The 18,350-nt window shown below is 44.3% G+C and overlaps 2 protein-coding genes across 7 annotated transcripts in view; one reads left to right on the top strand and one right to left on the bottom strand.

Moving 5' to 3' along the window:
* LOC309478174 (uncharacterized protein) overlaps positions 1 to 18,350 on the top strand; it is a 253,102-nt gene that overhangs the window by 128,992 nt on the left and 105,760 nt on the right. The window lies entirely within an intron of this gene.
* LOC309478144 (uncharacterized protein) overlaps positions 1 to 18,350 on the bottom strand; it is a 105,984-nt gene that overhangs the window by 38,716 nt on the left and 48,918 nt on the right. For 2 of the 5 annotated variants that reach the window (XM_082141703.1, XM_082141701.1), the window contains exons 3-5: positions 5,779 to 17,445; positions 5,425 to 5,560; positions 4,485 to 4,604 (exon numbers count right to left, since the gene is read on the bottom strand). The exons of 1 other annotated variant lie outside the window; for it this stretch is intronic. In XM_082141703.1, the coding sequence (XP_081997829.1) occupies positions 4,485 to 4,542 (58 nt within the window). In that variant the 5' untranslated portion in view covers positions 4,543 to 4,604; positions 5,425 to 5,560; positions 5,779 to 17,445. Of the gene's footprint in view, positions 1 to 4,484; positions 4,605 to 5,424; positions 5,561 to 5,778; positions 17,446 to 18,350 lie in introns of those variants that run through there. 2 more of the 5 variants (XM_082141700.1, XM_082141699.1) reach the window with 1 other exon arrangement.

Raw genomic sequence — 18,350 nt, 5'->3', positions numbered from 1 at the left:
CGAGGTTCCGCGCTTGACACCAGCTGGAGAACACTGACCATTTGTGGTGGTAGAGGCGCCTAGTGGACGGAGCTCTAGCCTCCAATATGGTATTCAGAACACTTTCTGGGAGGTCCTGGGGTACCCGTTGAGGGGCCATGCATGAAGGGCCCACAAGTCGGGACGGGGGTGCTAGATCATCCTGTTTGCCTGCGTGAGGAGGTCGCTCCTCAGCGGGATCGGCCACAGAGCTGTCGTGGACAGCTACATCAACTCTGGGAACCAAATCTGGGTTCGCCAGAGGGGGGCTACAAGAAGGACTGCGCACTCGGTGTTCCTGATCCATTCGATGACCTGAGGGAGCATTGAGACCGGAGGGAACGCATAAAGGGGGAGGCTGGGCCACTCGTGGGCCAGCGAGTCCCATTTCTTCGAAAAGAAGGTTGGGCAATGAGAGTTGTCTTCTGAGACGAAGAGGTCTACCTCTGCCTTGCCGAAGACTACCCATAACAAAAGAACCGTCCGGGGGTGGAGAGACCATTCCTCTGGGGGAACGTTGCCCCGAGATAGCATGTCTGCCCCCACGTTCATCGTGCCCGGCACGTGAGCTGCCCTGAGTGAGTGCAAGTTGGCGTGAGCCCAAGGCAGTAGCTGTTTGGCTATTGTGAACAGGCTGGGAGACCCGAGACCGTCCTGGCGATTTATGTAGGGTACCACCGCCATGTTGTCCATACGGACCAAGACGTGGTGTCCCGCCAGATATGGGAGGAAGGATTTCAGGGCTGGAAAAACTGCTCTCATTTCGAGGCAGATGATGTGTAGGCGTTTCTCCGAGCTCGACCAGAGGCCGGAGGCAGGCCTGCCCTCGTACAGGGCTCCCCGACCGAGGTTGGAAGAGTCTGTTGAGATAACCCTCTTCTCTGAAACCAGACCCATGTTCATACCCTGCTGATACCAGCTGGTGTCCTTCCAGGGGGCCAGAGCTCTGGTACAGCGCTGGTTTACTCTGATATTTACGAGGCCCGAACGCCACGCATGGCCTGGAATTTGAGGCATTAGCCACAGCTGAAGGGGGCGCATATGCAGTAGGCCTAGCTGGAGTACTGACGATGCTGAAGGCCCAAAACCCTTTGAAACGTTCTGAGGGGTACATGGGAGCCCAGTTTGAAAGACGGGACGAGCCGCTGAATTGACAGAGCCCGGCCCGGCGTGGGCCATGCTCTCATGTGAACGGAGTCGAGAACTGTTCACAGGAACGTGATCCGTTGGCTGGGGGACAGCACACTCTTGGCAAAGTTTACCCTGAGCACGAGGCTTTCGAGATGGCCAAGGAGCCAGGCTCTGTGAGTTTGGGACTCCACCTCTGACTGAGTCAGTATGAGCCAGTCGTCGATGTAGTTCAGAATACGCATTCCCCGCTGTCTCTGGGGGGAAGAGCGCCGCATCCATGCACTTCGTGAATGTACGAGACGCTAGAGCCAGTCCAAATGGTAGGACTGTATATTGATATGTCTGCCCCTCGAAGGCAATCTCAAGAATGGCCTGTGATGGGGGTTCACTTGGATGTGAAAGTAAGCGTCTCCTGGGCAGATCAGCGCTAGGATGTGTCTGGTCGTAAGCATCCTGAATGGCCGTACCATGAGGGCTCTGTTCAGGTGTCTGAGATCTAAAATGGGTCTCAGGCTGCCGTCTTTCTTCGGAACGAGAAAGTAACGGCTGTAGAAACCCGACTCGCTTTGTGATGCGGGAACTATCTCGATAGCACCTTTTGCCAGCAGATTCGATACTTCGGAGTGGAGGGCATAAGCCATAGTGCTCCCTACCGAAGTTATAGCGCGAAAGTGCGGAGGTCTGCGGGCGAATTGAAGCGAGTAACCATTCATTATGATATTCATCACCCAATCTGACACTTCGGGAATGGCCTGCCAAGCCAGAGCCCGATAAGCCAGTGGCTGGATCATATCTTAAGGCAAAGCGCCCAGACTCGGGGGCTCGACCTGACAGAGGTTTATGTGAGGAAATTTGCTCGATTTGTGCTTTGTGTGGGTCTCTGTCAAAACAGCGTTTGGGTGCAGGGGTGCGTAACAAATGACGGGCCCATGTTCTGCATTTAACACTACTCCAACCGCCTGAGCTGAAGAGGGGGCTGTGAGAGACACTCGAGCGATCTTCGGGAGTGGTCCGGCCACAGCGGGACATGAACCCCTCTTTCCCCCGGCTAGGACGGCTTCTTAGACTCGTGGTCCAGTGTGAGCTTTGGACGCGGACCTTGGCGCTTGGGGAGCGGGTAGCGCTTTGCTGGCTTGTAGCGTGGGCCGGTCTCAGCCGCTGGGCGGGGCTGGTAAACCTGCGGCGCTGGTTTCTCTGGCTACGGCGTACTCTTGGGGCGCCGTGAAGCCGAACTGTAGTGTTTCGGTAGGAAGTGCTTCATTGCACTGGAAGCTTTCTGAGCCTTGGTGAAGCATTCTGCAAAGCCGCTGACGGAAGGGCCGAAGAGACCTGTCGTGGAGACCGGTGAGTCGAGGAAGGCGGTCCTGTCCGCATCCCTGATCTCAGTTAAATTCAGCCATTAGTGGCGCTCCAGAACAACAAGGCTGGCCATGTTGCGGCCGATAGCCTGGGCAGTGGTCTTTGTGGCCCGCAGTGCAAGGTCAGTAGCGCTGCGAAGGTCCTCGAAGGTCCGTCTAGATCGGGTCCCGACTCATCCATAGCGCGGAGGAGTTTGGCTTGGAACTCCTGGAGGATCGCCATGGTGTGTACTGCAGAGGCGGCTTGACCAGCGGCGGCATAGGCGCGACCGGCCATAGCGGAAGTAGTTCTGCACGGCTTAGATGGGTGCGTCGCTTTTGTTCTACAACTGCCTGCAGTGGGAGGGCACAAATGAGTGGCGACCGCTTCCTCAAGTGGCTGGGGAGCTTCACATAACCCTTCTCTTCAGCGGCGTCAACAGATGAGAGCATGGTAGAAGCAGAAGAGCGCGTTTGCGCTGAAAAGGGCGCGTGCCAGGATTTAGTGAGCTCGTTGTGGACCTCGGGGAAAAATGGAGTGGCACGCTGACGAGGAGCCTGTTGGCGCCCCGGCAGGAACCATTCATCAAGGCGGCTTCTAGTGGGCTCTTCTGGGGAAAGCCAGTCGAGTCCCAGTTGGTCGACAGCGTGAGTGACAACGCGGAGAAGCTCGGCGTCAATACTCGCTCTGGTGTCGATTCTTTCAGTCTGAGAAGGAGGGGCGGGTGGGTCCACGGAGCTCGACCAATCCTCACACTCAGACGCCGCCACAGAAACTGCGTCATCCAGGTCCTCTTCAGATCTGCCGAAAGAGACGAGTGCACCCGCTTTGAGAGAGGGGCGTTGGTCGCTCTTTGCGAATAACACAGGAGAAGTGTCAGAAGTAGTAGGCAAGGCACGCGGGGAGGGACCCGGTGTGCAGGCACTCAGATCACCGCGCTCTTGGATCCTCTGCTCATGCCGCTTCTTCCTACGGGGCTTGATGGGCGCCAGAGACGGAAGATAGGCAGGCCCGCTCTCAGAAATAGCGAGAGCGAGCCTGGATCGAAGCGCCGAGACGGGCATGCTGTCGCATGACAGGCAGCCGCCTTTAGTGAGTGCTGCCTCGGCGTGCTCAGGACCGAGGCAGACAGCACACTGGGTGTGTAAGTCCGACACATGAAGGGGAATCCCGCAGGATTTGCAGACGGGGAGCGGCATTTGAAACATCGCGATCTGCTCTTTTAGATAGAAAGCTTGTAAAGGATATCTCGTTGGATGCCACAGGGAAACGATCAGCTTGGGGGAGGAATGCCGGGCGCTGAAGGGCTGCTCGATGGCGAGAAGGCTTCTTATCAGGAGAGGTCAGCAAAACGAGGTGAGAAACAGAGCTCGAGCTGAAGGAGATTAAATCTGTCATATGGCGAGTTTTCTCTGAATTTATACTCTTCAGCCACGCCTATTTTGCCACACTCGAGGCTGGCAAGGTGCCAGGCGCTCCGATTGGACCGCTCGCCTCTGCCGACTTGTCATAGGTTCGTGCAGTTGCTGCAGCACAGCCAATCAGCTCGCTAGCACTCGAGCTATGATGCTTTAGCTGTGCAGCTGCAATGCATTTTAAAATAAAGGCTTCAATATTTCTCGAGAAAGGAGTTTCCCATAGCGTTTGCAACGCAGTACGAGAGAACCGTTCTCATAAGGGAACTCAGACACACAAAATATTATCATATTTCCATAAGAGTGCTAAATTTGATCATTCAGTCAATGTCAGTCATTTTAAAGACCAAGGAGTTGAAGTTGTAATGGTAAAACCTCCAAACATTTGGTATCTCTGAAAAGCCCTGAATATGCTCTTTACAGGACTGTGACATGAATGATCTCAGAGAAATTCGCTAAAATATAAAGTCTTTTTATCCTTTTTCAGAGGATAAAGTCTATGCCTGGGTCTCAGGAGAAAATGTGAGCTTTCATCTTAATGTTCCCCATCAGTCATTAAAGAGAATGAAGGAAAACACCAACCTGTTTGTTCCTCTGTATCTTCATCTTTTATTCTGCAGGGTTCTTCCTCAAACTCCATCTTTACAATAGTATGTCAGTAGTTTCTCCTGGAGTAATTCCTCCTGCTTGCTGCTGCTTCTCCTGTGAGAAGATGGGAATATTTCCCAGCATTTAAACTCTCATTGTTTAGAAAAATATATATATATATTTTTTTTTTACAACAAACACAGCTATGCAGCATTAATTCAAAACATAATAATAAATAATAAAATCTGAACATTGGCTCTCAGTCTTTATTCGGCTTTGTTCTCATGGTTTCTTAATAGAATTCATAAAAATATTGAATAGAGTATCATAGCTCTAATGGGGCACACTGTAACGCAGTGTTATAACATTTCCCAGCCGCACTGAGACTTAAACCCGGCGAGATCAGCATTGATAGAACTATCTAATTTGTTAAATAAATGATTAGATATTAAAATATCAGATTTGTCTAATTTTAAATAAAAACAAAAGACAGAGATGAAAAATTAACTTGAAAGAAATTAACTTTTGCTATGGTTAAATAAATGTTCAGTGATATGTTACAAAGATTTTTACATTTTGGCGCATTTTCTTCTCTAAACAGTGACAGTGTTGATATGGCAACTAGTAAATAGACAAAGTTTATTTGCTAGAATGTGTTTTACAACCCCGCGATAGTTTCCTACATCCCCACCCCTACATTAAAAACTGTTTACCAGGTTTAATTGGTTCATTACATAAAATGAAAACACAACTCATAATCTTCACAAATTATAAAGTGAAAAACAGTCAGTAACGAATTTACGTTTCACGAGCGTATGAACAACATTAGTCGGTTCATTTCGATTAATTTCTGAGTGATTCACTAAATGAACAGACTCGTTTAGTCGTTTAAATTTCGATTTCTCCTATTAAATGATAAAATGAATGTACTCACAGTCTGAAAAACATCAGATTTAGAGCAGAATGAACGGCTGTGTTCCACTTCTCCTGTTTATGTTCCCTTCCCTCGCTCACTTCTCTTCTTCTCCTAGACTCGGATGTGTGTCATTGCTTCGGTTGCTCGAGCGCCTCTACTGGCGGAAACCATATTAAACTATCTAACCTTCATAGATTCGTTACAAGAGAACCAATATAAGATCTGTTATCTTGTTTGAGATAATGTAAACACTATTTATCCCCAAATATGTTTGATTTGGGATAAAGATTCAAATTTCAAATATCTGCAAAGGAGTTTGCAATTACCTTTTGGACATTTAATGTCATATCCAAGATAACCAATCTTACCTACCTCAACGTGACAGACAGTCAGTCTCATATATTTTCATTCTCCATTCTTGGTGCATCATGTTGTTGCTGCTGCAGCATAAACATATATCACAACAAAGTGCATCTACACACGCCTTAATTAATTTAAGAGCAGATTACATGACTGGTTAAAAAACATAGCCTACTGAAGACATTTAAAACATTTAAATGCATGACATTGAAATTCACACAAAGGAGAGAAATACAACCATAATGCCGACAACAGCACCAGCCTTAAAATATGACAGACAGCATAATGTCAGCTTCTTGTATGAATAGCGCTGAAGTGATTTTTTGAGTTAACATTGAAAAAGTGACAGCGTGGTGCAAAACAGAGTTGCAATACAGGAGACTTTTACTCCAGAAATGCCCTTAGTTCAACCAAAAAAAAAAAAAAAAAAACGTTTGGCCAGCCAAGCGTTAGCAAGTTTAAAGTGTGAGTGTTATAGCAGTGGCTACAAGTGATGCAAGGATGGGAAGATCAAAAAAAAAAAAAAAAAAAAAAAGGAATTTGCAGGGAATTGTGACTCTCACTTAATTCTTGCTGAGAAGGAGAAATAACCCCTTTTGATCCTATGTATTCTATATATATCCACATGAGAAATGTATTAACATCTAATTTTCCTTATCTAATATTCCTTATTTTTCGAATTTTCTCATGATTTTCCTTTTATGTGGTTTGGCCTATGTCGTCATTTTCTCTTCTAAACTCTTTTGGATTCATGTTTCAGACTTGCATATTTATGGCAACCAAAATCATATGTGTGGCATGTTTAGTCTCTATAAACTCCAATCTTCGTCCCCCATTTGTTAATTTACATTACATTTAGCTAAGTTTGTGATGCATTAGTATTATAAGAATCTTGAAGATTCTTTTTCTTAAACATCCAATGAAATTACAGATTCAAATGCCCTGCTAGAACACAAAGGGTCAGAAAATCTCCCTCCACATGGAAAACTTTGTATTGGCTCACACACCTCCAGAGGGTGTGACATCTTCACGTTTTAAAAATCACTGATCACAAGATCACGCCTCTTACTCTCTTAGGCCCCGTCCACACTACTGCGTTTTCGTTTAAAAACGGAGACCTTTTGCTACGTTTGCACCTCCTGTCCACACTAAAACGGCAAAAACGGAGACCCAAAACGGAGAAGTTTAGAAACGCTGCTGACCCGTTTTTCGTTTTGAATCTCCGGAGGGCGTTTTAATGTGGACGGGTCAAAACGGAGGACTTTAGAAACGATGACGTAGTAGAGGCTCACGCTCGGCTCTATGATTGGGTGTCATCAGTCATGGCGTATATCTTTGCTAGCAGCTTTTGTGCAAGTAAATTCTGCATTTTACAATGCTATAACTGCCTACATGCGCCGGAGGCAAGCTATCATTCGAGCGATCTGTGACAATTCCCGTGTGCAGCGGCGGTATCGACCGTACATGGAGCGTCGGGTTTGGGTTAACCCGGGAAGAACCAGCACATGGTGGGATAATTTTATCAATGAAGTTGTGTTTACACCGGCACGCGCATGCCCAGTGTTGGTGAATGGTCACGTGATCCGCGTTTTCAGTCGTTTTAATGTGGACGGAGATCAATTCTAATACGCAGCTAAAACACTGGTGTGGACGGAGATCGTATTCGTTTTAATTCTCGGTTTCTAAACGAAAACGCAGTAGTGTGGACGGGGCCTTAGTCCTTTTCTGAAATCCTAATGTGAAGATGATGCTGAACTAGAAGTTTTCTAAGGACCCCCAAGCTTGTACACCAGGATGCGGCCTTGTCTTTCCATTCACCAAAGATTCTCTGACTCCAACTGGTTCTCTCATCAAGACAACATCAGCAAAGATCAACAAATTGCATCAGGAAAGTTTAATTCAAATGGGTGAGACATGCAAGTATCAAACTTAGTCTCATTATTTGATACATTAAGTATCCTGACCCCTTTTAAAAGAAGGGTGTGTTAGAACTAAACTGATGGTTTGCTCAAGGCTGCTGATCTGCTGAATTTCAAACAGTGCTATAACTTCTTGCTTTCCTGTATTCTGCTTCAGCTCTCTTTCCCTTGGTAAACTGTATGCATGTGTGTATGTGTATGTTAGAGTAGTTTAAGTGTTTAGTCTAGTTAATAAAGTCTTGTTCCTGTCACACGTAAAGTTGTCTGTGTCTCAAGCTCATATACTGGAGACGCGAATCATGCAGATTTTTGGCTACATGATCTGAATGGTACTGTACAGTAAGAAAGACATTTCTCACAGCCCGGAAACATACATTTCTTAGAATTAATAAACAATTAACACAGAGTTCACGGCACAAACAGGTTAATTTATTGTAATATTAATTTTACTACACAAAGATAATTCTACTAACTGATCCAAATATTCATAATCAATTATAACAAGTTATTATTATTAATATTTCATAGAGCTTATTTGCTACACTAACATGAACAAACAACGAACAGGTGTATTTTTTATTAACTAACCTTAACAAAGATTGATAAATAGTCCTTCAGTAATAAATGTATTGCTCATGGTTAGTTAGTGGTTTATACATAAATTAATGTTAACAAATGAAACCTTATTGTAAAGTTTTACCATTATTTTATATATTGTATTTATGCCATTTAAAATAACCTACACATAATTTATCATAATTTTTATATATATATATATATTATTTTTTTTTTATTTTTTTTTTATATGATTTTATTATAACATCTTTATTTTCGAAAGAATTTAAAATACAGGCCAATAGTTACCTTTTATTTAAATTTACAACCACATGTGTTTGCATTATCACCTTTGTGATTGCATTCACTTTCAAAAACTCAAAGCAAGACAACGACCCCTTACTGAATCAACACACTTTAGCGGTTCGTTATTGGTTTTAATGTTATGTAAGGGGAATGTCCTTAAACACTAATCAAAGAAATATCATAACGTCTGTCCTCTTCTATTAAAAGAACGTCAAGTGATGCGCTTGAACCATTACAATATTGAGTTCTGATTGGTCAATTCCAGTTATTTATAGTTCGTTAATTATCATATGCATAGAATTTTAATTTTCCAATTGCATGATTAGTTTTACATAATAGCTGGTTAATCTAATGGGGGACGGTGGGGGGTTGTGGTTTAACAGAGGGGAACTTATTTGTCATTAGAACCCTGCTTACATTAGATATGATTTGCATGCATTAAAAATATGTTTAACGTTTCATTTTCTCATCAAATAAAACGAAAACACAAATCATATTCTTCAAAAATTTTAATGTGAAAAAACCAGTCAGTAGTGAGTTCACGTTTCACGAGTGTAATGAACAACATCAGTCGATTAATTTCTGAGTGATTCACTAAATGAACTGACTCGGTTAGTCGTTTGTATTTAGATTTCTTCTAATAAATGATCAAATGAATGTACTCACAGTCTGAAAAACAGCAGATTAAGCAGTCAATGTTGTTGTTTGTGTTCCCTTCCCTCACACACTTCTCTTCTTCTCCTAGACTCGGATGTGTATCATTGCTTCGGTTGCTCGAGCGCCTCTACTGGCGGAAACTATATTTAACTATCTAACCTTCATAGATTAAGTAAGATATTTATGTGTTATCTTGGCTGATATGAAATGACTCGGTTACTAACGTAATCTCGGTTCCCTGAGAAGAGGGAACAAGTATTGTGTAAGCAGCTTACGCTATGGGGAAACTCCTTTTCTCAAGGATCTTGAAGCCAAAATTTTTAAACGCAGTGCAGCAGACACATAGCAGAGCGCGTCTAGCGCGGTCATTGGCTGTGCTGCGGCAACCGCATGAACCTATGGCGAGGTGGCTCAGGCGCGCGAACCATTACGTTAGTAACCAAGTCGTTCCCTTTCGAGAGGTCTCTCATATTGCGCAAGTAGCTTTCGCTATGGGAACCCCTTTCAAAACGCTGTGCGTGCTTAAAACTTCACCCCATACTATAGCCTAGGGCCAAGCGCCCGAGGACCATAGAAGAGTAAAGTTATGAGTCCTAATAGAGGCCAGACCAGTGACGAGACTCAAAGGGAACCAAGGAATGGGTCTTAAAAAGATTATTTTGTTCCTTATTTACAATATATAAAGAACCATGGTTCGAGTTCAATCAGGACCAGATACACATCGGGCCTTATAGTTTTGGTGAATTGGCATAACACTTACTGTATTGAAAGAACCTTAGCTTGTAAAGCAGGAACTTCCAGGTTATAAAACCTCATAAATGTGGACGGCGAGGCCCAGCCGGCCGCCGCACAGATATCTTCAATAGGTATTTCACTCGACCACGCCTATGATGAGGCCATGCCTCTCGTGGAATGAGCCCTGACGCCTATGGGACAATGAAGGACCTTAGACTCATAAGCCAGCACAATAGCGTCCACTGTCCAGTGCGATAATCTTTGCTTTGTGCCCTTTGGTGCGGCCGCCAAAGCATACGAAGAGCTGTTCTGACTGGCTGAACGGGGCAGAAAGCTCCAAATAGACTCTGAGAGCCCTGACAGGGCAGAGTAGATTCGCGTCTCTTTCGTCCTCTGGCGAGGGAAGGGCTGATAGCGAAATGACCTGCACTCTGAACGGAGAGCACTTTAGGAACATACCCATGCCTTGGCTTAAGGAAAACTCTGGAGTCGTTGGGCCCGTATTCAAGGCAGGAAGCGCTTACTGAAAGCGCTTGCAAATTGCCTACTCGCTTAACTGATGCCAGTGGCAGCAAGAGAGCAGTTTTGAGCGAAAGATGCTTCAGGTCAGCGGACTGAAGCGGCTCAAATTGAGCCCCTTTCATGGCCTCCAGGACCGTGGAGAGGTCCCAAATAGGTACAGAGGGGGTCGAGGCGGGTTTAGCCTTCTGGCCCCCTTGAAGAAGTGCGCGACCAGGTCATTTCTTCCCAGTGATTGCCCGGCCACATGAGCGTGAGATGCTGCTATGGCCGCTACATATACTTTGAGTGTGGAGGGGGAACGACCCGCGTCCAAAAGCTCTTGTAAAAAGGAGAGCACTTCGCATGAGTAGGGGTCTAGGCTCCATGCTGTACACCAGCCGGAGAACACGAACCATTTTGGAGCGTAAAAGCACCTGGTCGAGGGCGCTCTTGCTTCAGTGATAGTTTTCAGCACTCCTTCTGGGAGATACCCGGATACCCGTTGAGGGGCCATACATGGAGGGCCCACAAGTCAGGATGGGGCTGCCAGATCGTCCTGTTCGCCTGTGTGAGGAGGTCTCTCCTCAGCAGAATCGGCCATGGGGCTGTTTCCAGCAGGTGAGTCAACTCAAAGAACCATAGCTGGTTCTTCCAGAGAGGAGCGCACTTTCATTTGTAGAGTTTATGACTGTTCCCAGGAAGGAAATACTCTGACTGGGAGACAGTATTGATGCTGAGACCTAGGCATTCTAGATGGCTGAGGAGCCAGGATCTGTGAGTTATTAACTGCACCTCCGATTGGGCTATAATCAGCCAATCGTCGAGGTAGTCGAACACTCGCACTCCCTGTTGTCTCAGGGGGGTGAGAGCTGCACCCATGCACTTCGTAAACGTACAGGGTGCTAGAGATAGGCTGAACGATAGGACCATGTACTGATAAGCCTGCCCCTCGAAAGCGAATCTCAAGAATAGCCTGTGATGGGGCGTTATCTGAATGTGAAAATAAGCATCTTTCAGATCCACTGAGAAAAACCAATCCCCTGGGCGAATCTGCGCGAGGATTTGTTTGGTTGTCAGCATCCTGAACGGGTGCGTCATAAGCGCTTTGTTCAGGTGTCTGAGATCTAGGATGGTCCTAAAGGGGGTCGCACACCAGACACGCAGCACAGCGTTTACTGCAATATTGACATTTCCAGTCGCCTGAACTAAAGAGTGTAAAAGGCTTTTTGGAGGTTGGACCTCAGCCGCTGGGTGGGGCAGGGAGACCGGCAGCGCTGACTTTACCTGCTGAGGAGGCGGCGCCTTCTTGTGGTAGCCCAAAGCAGAGCTGGAGCGTTTAAGGAGTAAGTGACGCATAGCCTGCGACACTTTCTGAGCTTTGTGTAACGTTCCGCGAAAGCCTTGACTGCTGGGCCGAACAGACTGGTGGTGGAGATAGGGGAGTCCAGAAAAGCTGCCCTGTCTGCATCCTTCATCTCTGTAAAGTTCAACCAAAGATGACTTTCAAGCACCGTCAAGTTCGCCATGCTCCTACCAATCGCCTGGGAGGTTGATTTGGTGGCTCGCAGAGCCAGGTCTGTGGCGCTTTGCAGGTTCCTGAAAGCTTCCGGTTCAGGTCCAGACTCGTCCATCGAGCAGAGAAGTTTGGCCTGAAAAACTTGGAGGACAGTCATGGTGTGAAGCGCTGAAGCGGCTTGGCCAACGGAGGCGTAGGCTCGGCCAGCGAGAGCTGAAGTGGCGCGTGAAGGTTTGGATGGATGTGTCGCTTTGGCTTTCCATCCCATAGCGATGGGCGGGCAAAGGTGTGCGGCCACTGCTTCTTCGAGGGGAGGAATCGCCTCTTATCCTTTCTCCACAGCGCCGTTGACAGTCAAGTTTATGAGATGGAAGGCTTTAGAAGAGCTGAATGTGGCACTTTACGCGACTTAATTAGCTCGTTGTGCACTTCGGGAAAGAAGGGAGCAGGTCTCTGCTGAGGGGCCTGCTGGCGCCCCTGCAGGAACCAGTCGTCTATCCACTCGAGCCTGAGGTCTTCAACGGCCTTAGTCAGCACACAGAGAAGCTCTGCATCAAGGCTGGTTCTCAAGTCGCTCGCGCTGGCTTGTGTTGAGGGTGCGGGGCCGGTCATGGAGCCCGCCCACTCCTCGCATTCGGATGCAGCGAGAGAAAGGCTGTCATCCTTCTCGTCATCCTCGTCTGATCCCCCAAAAGAGACGAGACCGGCCTCTCGCTGAGAGGGGCGTTGGTCCGCCTGTGTGAACAGGACCAGCGAGGGGGTTTGAGAGCTAGGCACGCGGCAACTGGGTCGGCGTGTGCTCGCTCGTATTTGTCCGCTCTGGCATCCTTTGTGTGCAGCGCTTTTTCTTGTGCGGCTCGAGCAAAGGAAAGGGGAGAGCGGGAGGCGCGGGGTCGTCGACCGCGAAGCTGGCCAGTTGAGCCCGCAGGGTGAAGAGCACCATCTCATCGCACTCCGGGCAGCCGCCCTTAAAGAGTGCAGCTTCCGCGTGGTAACGGCCCAAACAGGAAGCACAAAGGATGTGACGGTCTCCGCCGAAGAGAGGGCCTCTGCACGATGCGCAGGTGACCAGAGGCATTTGAAACAACGCCTGAAATTGCTCTTTTAGAAAAGTGAGTCGCAGCAGCGAACACACTAGCTTTAAAAGGATATAGCGCGCCGGATGGCACAGCAGAACAGCGGGCTGAAGGCGGCATCCAGTTGAAACCAGGAAGCCAGCGTCCAAAGAAACGCTTAGCAGATGGCTTGTTCCGCTGAAGGCTTTTCGGCAGCGGCGAAGGTTTCTCAATCCAGAGTTCAGCGAAGTGGAGAGTTTGCTGAAGGAGATTAAATCTGATTCTATGGCAGAAATAGGGGCTTATATAGCTATAAGCAACGCCCATTCTGGCAGGCTCTGACGCACCAGGGCGCGAAACGGCCTGATTGGTTCGCGCGTCTGAGCCACCTCGCCATAGGTTCATGCAGTTGCCGCAGCACAGCCAAATGACCGCGCTAGACGCTCTGCTATGTGTCTGCTGGGGAGCTGCACTGCGTTTTAAAAATTTGGCTTCAATATTCTCGAGAAAATGAGTTTTCCCATAGCGTAAGCAGCTTACTCAATACAAGAGTCCTCTTGAAAGGGAACAAACACTATTTATCTCGCCACATGTATTTGATTTGGGATAATATATATTATAATAAAACATTAAAATATTACAATAGAAATAACATTTATTGAGGACAGTTGATTTACCATAAGATCATTTTTGGTTATAACTATATTTAAACTTAAATTAACCACCAATGAGTAGGCTTGGGTATCGAGTATCGACTGGAACCGGGACTAGCTTTGCGATTTTCCCGGAATCGTTCAAAAGTTTAAATTTCGATTCCTAGTTTCGATTCACAGTCCGCCGACCGGAAGAAGAAACCACTGTCTAAGTCATTTCTAGCCCTATTCTGAACTGAAGTAACTACATAATCGATTTCAAACTGCCAAATGTTAACTTTCTGACACTTTAGTTAAACATTTGTAACGTACACACGGCATGGTAAATGCGTGTACTACAGGTGTAAGCGTATATTTATGCTAAACTGCGAACCAATACATTTTATGAGACGCTGTGTGAGTTACCTTATTAACTCACACAGCATCTCATACAATTTATTCAGAGCAAACAACCCTGAAGTTAAACCTTAAAAACCTACTTATATGATGTTTTCTTATTCTTCGGTATCTTGCAAGTTGCAACCCTATTCTCTCGTCCTCTGCTCGTCCGTTTGAAAACTGCGCGCGATGCCGGCGAACGTAAAAAAAAATAAAAAATATTCATGAAAACACATTTACACATGCAGAGCTGCCAACTCTCACGCATTTACCGTGAGACACACGCAATTGAGACTTTTCACACGCTCTCACGCCACACATCCATTTTCTCACGCACAATAAAATCGCGAAGCAAAGAGGACACGGAGACCGACAGACTTAGACAGAGCAGTTACTTTATGATATAGGCTACAAAAAAATCTCAGCTCTCAGATTCTGTCAATTTTATTACAAAATTCAAACAATAAATACCGTTTTGGCGCTTGTAAATGTGACGTGACAGATCCCTACTAGCAGCTAATAGTAAAAAAACACGAACACTGTTGAAATATACAGTAGGCTACAACTTACCTAAATGTATATTCCTCATACATAATATCGATCAATCAGTGTTTTTTATCAGCGTGAAGAGGTCAATAACACAGCTGGAGAACAATTATGTCATATTTACCTCAGGAAAGCCATTTAATGAACATATAGGCTATAGCACAGTTGGCAAGAAAAAAAGAGCTATAGAGAGTATTTTGCTAAATATGTGTACTATATTACATATTTATTGTATTTGTACTTATATCATTAAATAAAGTTGTTATTATAATTTAAAAAACGCATTATATTTAATTTAAAACCTTAAATAATACTGCCAGCTGATAGGGCTCTCTGTATGTTAGGTGAGTTGTTTTTTTCTTGAGAAAAATTAACGCCTATCTTGAGTACCTAATATTTATCCAAATGAGTCAATATTAAATCAAATCACAATAACTGAATTGAAATGAAATAATAAAAAAGCGTAGCTTACCAGAAATTGTACCATGTAAACATTGTAACATGTTGTCACTAAACCTAATAAAATTCAGTTTAGTTACTAAAATGCTAGTGACAATCACAATACAATACACTTATTGTGATGCAAATTTTTTTATATTTCAATTGATGGGGAAGGTCAGACTATTTCCTTCAGAAAGACCGTTGGTTAGCTAGCTCATTTAAAATGTCCTAAAAAAGTTGTTTAAAATAGATTTGATATTTATATTGTAGTTGAAAACAGCCCTGTGAGATATTCATAGTAAATTTCATAAAAAGTAAAAAGTTCATAGAATTAAAATTGATCTAAACTTTTTTGACCCTGCCTCTTAAAAGAATCGGAATCGAGAATCGTTAGGAACCGGAATCGAAACAAGGAATCGGAATCGTTCAAATTCAAACGATACCCAACCCTACCAATGAGTAAGAAAATTCTGATGCTGATGATTTTAAAACAAGCTCATAGGGCTGTTGAGAACCAGAACTAAACTGACCTGAGCCTGAAGTTTAGATGCTTCCCTATTATTGATATGCCTGGAGTTAAGGAATACGAGAGGAATTTTCATTTTTGGGTTGAAGGAGAGATTAAACAGAGAAGAGAAGCAATATAGTCTGGACTCAGCGATTTATTCACATCTAGATCTTTTTGGTCACAAAATACTCTGAACCTGGTTGAGGATCCAACTGCAGTCGTTTATTACAGAAATTCGGAATCATAATCCATAAAACAGGCAACAGGTCAAAAATACAGGACAGATAATACAAAGAGACAACAGAGCAGAAAAACAGTCAAACAAGGAAATCCGAGAAACAAGGCAGAAAATGAAAACCAAAACACGGATAACCAGAGGGAGGGCTCTCAGAAATGCAGTGTGACACTAACAAGACTTTGCAAAGAGTCAGTAAAAACACAGGGCTTATATAGAGGGTATGCACTGGACTGAGTGTCAAAAGAGCTGCTAAGCTCTTAAAGCTGTTATTAAAGCTGTAATGCAAAAAAGTATTTAATATCTTAATGCATCATGTCTATACATCTAAAACAAGTTATTTGAAATATAGATTATGATTTAATGGACTATTGTTGCCAGTTTTACCCAAATCCCTCATATATTCTAACTATTACTTTGACCTTCCCCAAAGGTTCCCCTTGTCAAACAATCAAACTTCACTACAAATTTTAGCAAATTATCCAGCTTTTGATTAATCTAAATGTCAAATTATTTACTTGTAAGTGATAGATCTGAACATGAACATTTGCTAATTAGAAAATGTCGGACAACGGTTTTTCTCATGTTTCTGTAGAGTAGATAATTGGGTGAAACTCTTCCCACATGAAGAGCACTGGTGTGGCTTCTCTCCAGTATGAATTCTCTGGTGTGTTTTTAAATTGTTGGATGTAGTGAAGGTCTTCCCACAGTCAGAGCACACATGAGGTCTCACACCAGTATGAACACTCTTGTGCCATTTTAAATTCTGCAGTCGTGAAAAACCCTTTCCACAAAAAGAACAAAAGTGAGGCTTCACAGCAGCAGGAGTTTTAAGGTGTGTTTTTAAGCTTGATGCCAAAACAAATGTTTTATCACACTGATCACAGCTGAATGATCTCACTCCAGAGTGACGGCGCAGATGAGTGGTGAGAAAGCTTTGGGATGTGAAACTATTTCCACACTGAGAGCATGTATAAGGCCTCTCTCCAGTGTGAATTCTCATGTGCACATTAAGGACTCCTTTACGACTGAAACTCTTTCCACACTGAGAGCAGGTGAATGTTTTTTCTCCAGTGTGTTCTCTCGTGTGTCTGTTAAGGTTTGATTTGCGAATGAAACTCTTTCCACACTGAGAGCAGGTGAATGTTTTTTCTCCAGTGTGTTCTCTCGTGTGTCTGTTAAGGGTTGATTTACGTGTGAAACTCTTTCCACACTGACAGCATTTGAACAGTTTTTCTCCAGTGTGAATCCTCAAGTGCACTTTAACGTCCCCTTTGCGGCTGAAACTCTTTCCACACTGAGAGCAGGTGAATGGCTTTTCTCCAGTGTGTTCTCTCGTGTGTCTGTTAAGGGTTGATTTACGTGTGAAACTCTTTCCACACTGAGAGCAGGTGAACAGATTTTCTCCAGTGTGAGATTTCATGTGTTTATTAAGGTCTGATTTGTGCACGTAAAACAGTCCACACTCAGAACAGGTGAAAAATTCTTTGTCTCCAAAATGTTCAGCTTGTTTTTGTGTGAAATTCTCTTCAGTCTGTGAAACAACTGCATTTCCATCTTCGCTTTTGAAATGATGAGGTTTTTCAAACAGATGTTTGTCTTCATTTGTATATGTCAGTTCTCCATCTTCATTAGTGAAATTATGCCATTTGTCTTTATTCACTTCCATCGGGTCTAAAATCAACATATTAAATAATAAATTCCCCAAATTCAATCAAAGAAGGAAAATGAGAAACAAAGAAATCAAAAATGATTTTTAAATGTAGCACAAATCTAGTTTACTACTGAGTCTACTAGTATCTAGTTCTAGATGTATTGTTATATACTCCTTTGTGAATTTAGTTTATATCAGTTTATTTTACTTTATGCAATGTGTGTAGAATTGCCATAAATGTGTAGTCCCATTCTATACAACTTATTTAATTTGAACATGAATGTGTTCTTGTGGCAACATGTAATGAAAACAATAACTTAAAAACAGTTTCATAAGAATATCTCATATTTCATAGGAATACTGATTTAAAATTTCTTTCCCTTTTCACTTGTTGTGTCTCCCAAAATGCCTGATAAACATGCTGTATGTCCTGTATGTCCCCATGTATGAAATCAGTGCCCCGTTTCATAATATTCTGAATAGATTCTGAATATTTCGTTCATAGTCTGATTGGAAATCCCATAACGTTGAGATGTTTATTTATTTTACTATTTATTAAAATTACTCAGGTATAAATAAACATACTTGGTTACTTACGTAACCTCGGTTCCCTTAGAGATAAGGGAACGAGTACTGCGTTGCAAACGCTATGGGAAACTCCTTTCTCGAGAATTATTGAAGCCTTTATTTTAAAACGCATTGCAGCTGCACAGCTAGAGCATCATAGCTCAAGTGCCTCGAGCTGATTGGCTGTGCTGCAGCAACTGCACGCACCTATGGTGAGTCGGCAGAGGAGAGCGGTCCAATCGGAGCACTTGGCACCGTGCCAGCCTCGAGCGCGGCAAAATAGGCGTGGCTGAAGAGTATAAATTCAGAGAAAACTCGCCACAGATTTAAATCGACTGAAGCGAAGCACCTGCTATAA

Source organism: Leuciscus leuciscus, assembly GCF_965113295.1.
Source record: "Leuciscus leuciscus genome assembly, chromosome: 16".
Taxonomy (NCBI): domain Eukaryota; kingdom Metazoa; phylum Chordata; class Actinopteri; order Cypriniformes; family Leuciscidae; genus Leuciscus; species Leuciscus leuciscus.
The sequence above is the reverse complement of the archived record's forward strand: the minus strand, read 5'-3'. Positions and strand labels throughout refer to the sequence as shown.